Genomic DNA, 6,221 nt, shown 5'->3' on the forward strand with positions numbered 1-6,221 from the left:
CTGCACTCCAGTCTGAGCGAGAGAGTGAGACTCCAATTCAAAAAAAAAAAAAAGAATATATATATATATGTATATATATATATGTATATATATATACACACACACACACATATATATGTATATATAAATATATTAGTAAGCAGAGAAAAGACATTTGAGGGGAACTGTGATAAGGTTTTTGGTGGAAAAAGTATTACTGCTGTGTCTATAATACAAGACAGAACATAATCTTCCTTTTTTCTTTTTAGAAAGCAGGATTTACTGAGGACAGGAAAGCTCCCACAGTGGGAGGGGACCCAGAGGGGTTACCCTCCTTCTTTCTTTTTACATGGTTTGTGATCTTTCACTGACGTTTATTAAGTACCAAGTCAAATAAAAACTATCACAAGAGGGAAAAAAAACGTCCATGGGAAACTTGATATTTTCTGTGTTCGTTAAACAACAGTTCAGATGTCAAGAAAAAGGAGATGAATTACTTAGGCAATAAGGTTGCCAAGAAAAGGGGCAGAGGCTGCAACTTAAATGCTGGACCCCTGGGTGCGTTTTTGGGAACTCTCTCCGGTATCTTTTACCAGCAGAACCAGCCCTTCCTGATGCTGCGTCCTGCCCCTGTGGGCTGATGAGGCCGTGGGCTCCACTCCTGCGTCTGCAATGGGGATGCCTGGACCGGCAGCCCCAGCAGACACTCCTCCCAAGAGTTTCAGCTTCCAGCTTTGCAACACAACGTGAGGCCTCCCAGGCAGGAGGACAGAGGACAGACCCTCTTCCGGCCTTCTACTACAATGCAGGAAGAGACTCCTCCTTAGATGTTTGCCCTCTGTCCATACCCAGACCCTACTGAACACGAAGCCCGCCCCATAAATGCCCATTGTCACAAATGAAAGTCAGCCACAGTCATACTCACAGGAGCTTTTCCATCTCCTTCTTTATGAACCTTCTTTCCATGACTAAAGGCTCATCCAGCTGAGCACCCACTGCAGCTCTCTCCACTCCAGATATCCTTTGGGAAGACTCAGCCCTTTGGCTTAGAGGCTACAGCAGCAAAGCAGAGAGAATCTGAGTCAGGGATGCTAGCGCTCCAAACACCAGTCCTGGAGTCCCAGGCTCTGGAAGGGATCCGCGGCAGCATGGCCTTCAGGGCTCTGGTTCCGTAGTTTGGCGTGTAGAGCAGCCTGAGGGCTGGGCGCTGGGCTTGGCATTCTCTGACACCTTTTATCCCTCCCAAGTTTTTCTAGTACTTGTCATTCACTGATCCTTGCAATCATCTAGCAAGTAAAGCTGAACTGGCTCACGTAATAGTTGATGAGACTATTTGGTCAAAACATTTAAACTAGATGGTTTGTGATCTGAACATGCTTGAGTTTTTCTGTGTGCGTTCAACACAGTGACTCCCAGCGAGTGCACCCTGGTATTGTGTAGAGCTCCTGTGACCAGGAGGTCCCTGAAAGAACGTGTGGTTATGACAAATGTGCCTTCCGTTCCCACCCATGGAGAGCCAGAACTTGGAGAAGAGGTGATAGGGTCAGAAGGAGTCTGAAGTCACAAACAAGAGTTTTTAAACCTAATTTTTTTAGACTAGAAAATATAGTTTATGTTAAAAGTAAATGAGAGAGAGAGAAAGAAAGAGAAGATTCACTTCCCCAAGGTAAGGAAGGGGGCAAAGCCAGTAAACATGGCTCTTTGAGCTACGGCCAGCAACTTAGAGGCTATAATACTGGGTGGCCTGTCACAGAAACAAAGAACCGAGTATCTCACTCATAAGTGGATCTTGAACAACTATCGTCATATGATAAGAAAAGGATTGGCAGTAGTGGGAATCTGCCAGGGAGGGGGACATACCTCATCAACAAGGCTACCTTCATAATGACCATTTGTATACCTAACCCTGAATTGTACCCCACATCTTTAAAATAAAAAATGTTTAAAAGAAAAAAATTAAAAAGAGCACAAGAGCACATGGCCACACCAGAGTCTAGTATGGCAGTGGTTAAAAAAAAAGTTTTTAAGCTGGGCTCGGTGGCTCAGCCTGTAATCCCGTGCCTTTGGGAGGCGGAAGTGAGTAGATTGCCTGAGCCCGCGGGTTCGAGACCCGCCTGGGCAACTTGGCGAGACCTCATTTCTACAATAAATCAAAAATTAGCCGGGCGTGGTAGCGCGCGTCTGTAGTTCCAGCTACTTGGAAGGCTGAGGCAGAAGGATCGCCGGAGTCCAGCAGGTCGAGGCTGCAATGGCTGGGAGTGGCCACTGCACTCCAGTTTGGGCGACAGAGTGAGACTCTAACTTTAAAAAAAAAAAAAAAAAAAAAAGTTTTTGAAAGATCATCACGGCGAGGTGCGGTGGTTCACGCCTATATCCCAGCACTTTGGGAAGCTGAGGCAAGAGGATTGCCTGAGCGTGAGCCTGGGCAATTCGGAGAGACCTTGTCTCTACAATAAATCAAAAAATTAGCTGGGCGTTGTGGCGCGCGCCTGTAGTTCCAGCTACTTGGAAAGCTGAGGCAGAAGGATCGCCTGAGCCCAGCAGGTCAAACTGCAGTGGCCGTGAGCATGCAACTGCCCTCCAACCAGGGCGACGAACTGAGACTCCAACTCAAATAAATTTAAAAAATCCAAATAAATAAATGGCCATCACTATTGAATGGGAAGAGGTGTAAATGCGATATCAACTCTCCCTGCAAGGTTTTATTTCTTTTAAAAGATTTGAAGCGGCGGTTTTTCTTCTTTAAAAAACTTGCCCATAGCAAGTCTTTCTGCCATGAATCTTCCTTCTTCCTTTTTCTTTTTATCTCATAATAAACTTTGTTCGAAAACTTAAAAAATAAAAAAGATTTGAAGCAAAGCAAATTGTGATGGTTAATTTCATATGTCAAATTGGCTGAGTCACTATGCCCACATGTTTGTTCAAATCTTATTCTGGATGTTTCTGCAAAGGTGTTTTTGGGATGAGATTAACATTTAAGTTGGTGGATTTTTTTGTAAAGCAGATTACCCTCCATACTGTGGATTGGTTTCATCCAATCAGTTTAAGGCTTTAACAGGACATAGACCACCCCACACAAGAAGGAATTCTGCCCGTAGACAGCCTTGGATTCCAACCATAACTCCTCCCTGAGTCTCTAGTTTGCTGGCCTCTCCAGTCGGGTCTTGCACTGGCCAAGTCCACGGTCATATGAGCCAATTCCTTAAAATCTCTCTCTTCAAATATGGAGAATACATACATTACGTGTGTGTGTGTGTGTGTGTGTGTGTGTGTGTGTGTGTGTGTATACATATATAGAGAGAGAGTTGAACTGGGCAGGAATTTGCAGTCTACACTGCACCTGATATGCGTGCGCGCGCACGCGCGCGCACACACACACACACACAGACACACACACACACACATCTGGTTGATTCTGTTTCCCTGGAGAGCCCTGACTAATACACAGATGTCACCAAAATGTTAACAGTTTTTGACTCTGGAGTGATAAGTCCATGGATGTTCATAACACTACCCTTTGTCTTAAATTGCACATATGTTTTTAAATCACTACTCTAAAGATGGTTAGAAAACAAACTTTAGAAATTTTGTATTTGATACAGCACATAGACATTAAGCTTCATTTAATTCAGCTAACAATCAGCAAAGAGCAAACAGGAAGCCACTGACCTAAATGGATGCTTCACCAAGCCAGTTGAATTACTGTGACTCATTCTTGCAGCTATCTACACCTGCTTTAGCCTTTTGGGAGAAGATGGGATGTGGATAAGGTGAGCGGGGAGAACGTAGGAACATTCCACAGGGAATGGACCGGCTATCAAGACAATCATATTGCTCCCGACAGGATAGTCAACTGGGGGAGAATGCTGCAAGCCAGAGAGGTGGGCCACCACCCAGAAAAGGAAGCGGGGAAGAGGGAACATCTGGCTCAAGAAACAGTGGCCACTGAGGAGGCCTGGAAATCTGTGCCAGTGCCGGACACTAGCTCATCACTCTCCCAACGACCCCTCGGTGAATATTAGAGCGCTGGAACCCAATTAATTTCTTTCTTTTTTTTTTTTTTTGAGTTGGACTCTCACTCTGTCACCCAGGCTGGAGTGCAGTGACCACTCCCGGCCACCGCAGCCTCGACCTGCTGGGCTCCGGCGATCCTTCTGCCTCAGCCTTCCAAGTAGCTGGAACTACAGGCGCGCGCTACCACGCCTGGCTCATTTTTGATTTATTGTAGAGATGAGGTCTCGCTGCCCAGGCGGGTCTCGAACCCGCAGGTTCAGGCAATCCACTCACCTCAGTCTCCCAAAGGCGCGGGATTACAGGCTGAGCCACCGAGCCCGGCTCCAATTAATTTCTTAATTGACACAGGTGCCAGCCGTTTGACTCCGGTCAGCTATGTTGGACTATGTAGTCTTGTCTTAATCAGAAGTCGCTGAGAGGTTAATTCAGATTTTCTATGAATTGCTTATTAATCACATTGATGTTAGGCCAAACCACCGTTATGTCAAAGTAACAGTAAAACACTAGTCTGTCAATCTTTAGTAAGTAATTGAAGTTTTAAAATTGGTAAAATAGAATGCTTTCAAAATTTAAGTATTTTGTCTAATCTGTTGATCCATAGGTCAAATACAATGTCTGCTAGATGTTTTAAAATATAAAACTTTGCCTTCATAATACTTTTTATACTTAAGTAGTCGGTAAACTTACATCTTAAATCCAAACTGTTAAAGGCTTATGCCAAATTAATCATATGTATGGTCAAGTTAGCTAAAGTATAAAAGATGTCATTTAGTTTTCTATTAACTAAGCATACTAATTTTTGGCCAAAATGTAGGCCCCTATGTCAAAACAACTGTGTTTTTAAAGCAACAATCTAATCAAAATTAAATAGGCTTGACTAAAAAGTTTTAGTAAAATCAGCTTTAATGTTATTGATACCTTCATGTAAGGATGAAATTTGCTATTCTCTTTTAAGCAAGATTTTTGAATAATTTCAAGAAATAGTAAGAGATCTTTGTAAACTGCAAAAACAGGTAGGGGGGAGTAAATTCAACTGGTCCTCTACTGTCTTTTTTTTACTGCTTAAAAGAATGAATCACCTCTATCAAGAGTGAGGCTTTTGCTTTCCAAACGTCTAAGTCGGCATTTTGGCTAAAAATAGCTGTTCCACAGTAACCTGTAATCATGTGTTATAATATCTATCATGTTTTTAAAACCTTTCATGTTTAACAAACTTTTCAACATGCAAATTTCAAGTTCTCAGTTCAGTCTCTCTAACCTTTTTAAAATTAGACTGCCTAGGGGCTGGGCACAGTGGCTCAATCCTGTAATCCCGGCACTTTGGGAGGCTGAGGTGGGAAGATCGCTGAGCCCATGGGTTCGAGCCCAACTGGGCAACTTGGCGAGACCTCATCTCTACAAGAAATCAAAAAGTTAGCCGGGCATGGTAGCGCGCATCTGTAGTTCCAGTTACCTGAAAGGCTGAGGCAGAAGGATCGCCTGAGCCCAACAGGTCGAGGCTGCAGTGACCGGGAGCGTGCCACTGCACTCCAGCCTGGGCGACAGAGCGAGACTCCAACTCAAAAAATAAAATAAATGAATTAGGCTTCCTGAAATCCAAGGAGACATTTATCTCATTTGGTATGCTAAAATCACGCAGGAAGCACTGTCAACCAGGAAAGAGTGTTTACACTTTCTCAAGGTGATATTTATGTGTCATTGGTGAGTGTTCCAAAATTGCGTGATTCTAATATATCCAACTATGTGATATCAACTGCCTATATAAAATTAATATCAGACTGGGCTCGGTGGTTCAGCCTGTAATCCCAGCACTCAGTCTGTAATCCCAGTGGAGGACCAGTGGAGGTCGAGGCGAGTGGATTGCCTGAGCCCGCGGGTTCGAGACCCACCTGGACAACTTGGCGAGACCTTGTCTCTACAATAAATAAAAAATTAGCCGGGCATGGTAGCACGCGCCTGTAGTTCTGGCTACTTGGAAGACTGAGGCAGAAGGATCGCCAGAGCCCAGCAGGGCGAGGCTGCAGTGACCAGAAGCGTGCCACTGCCCTCCAGCCCTGGCAACGGAGTGAGACTCCAACTCAAAAGAAAATAATTAAATAAATAAAATAAATATCAGGTCATCAAGTAAAAAACTACTGCTATGAGCCGGGCTCGGTGGCTCAGCCTGCAATCCCGCGCCTTTGGGAGGCTGAGGTGAGTAGACTGCCTGAACCCGCGGGTTCGAGACC

General features: G+C 44.4%; 1 protein-coding gene across 1 annotated transcript in view; it reads right to left on the reverse strand.

Annotated features, from left to right (window-relative positions):
• CUNH2orf80 (chromosome unknown C2orf80 homolog) overlaps window positions 1-985 on the reverse strand; it is a 17,325-nt gene extending 16,340 nt beyond the window's left edge. Inside the window, exon 1 of the mRNA XM_008062406.1 lies at window positions 905-985. Coding sequence (XP_008060597.1) covers window positions 905-945 — 41 coding nt within the window. The 5' untranslated portion in view covers window positions 946-985. The remainder of the gene's footprint in view (window positions 1-904) is intronic.
• Between the last annotated feature and the right edge of the window lie 5,236 nt (window positions 986-6,221).

The sequence above is a fragment of the Carlito syrichta genome, unplaced genomic scaffold, assembly GCF_000164805.1.
Source record: "Carlito syrichta isolate Samal-C Ts95f unplaced genomic scaffold, Tarsius_syrichta-2.0.1 Scaffold305694, whole genome shotgun sequence".
Classification (NCBI taxonomy): Eukaryota; Metazoa; Chordata; class Mammalia; order Primates; family Tarsiidae; genus Carlito; species Carlito syrichta.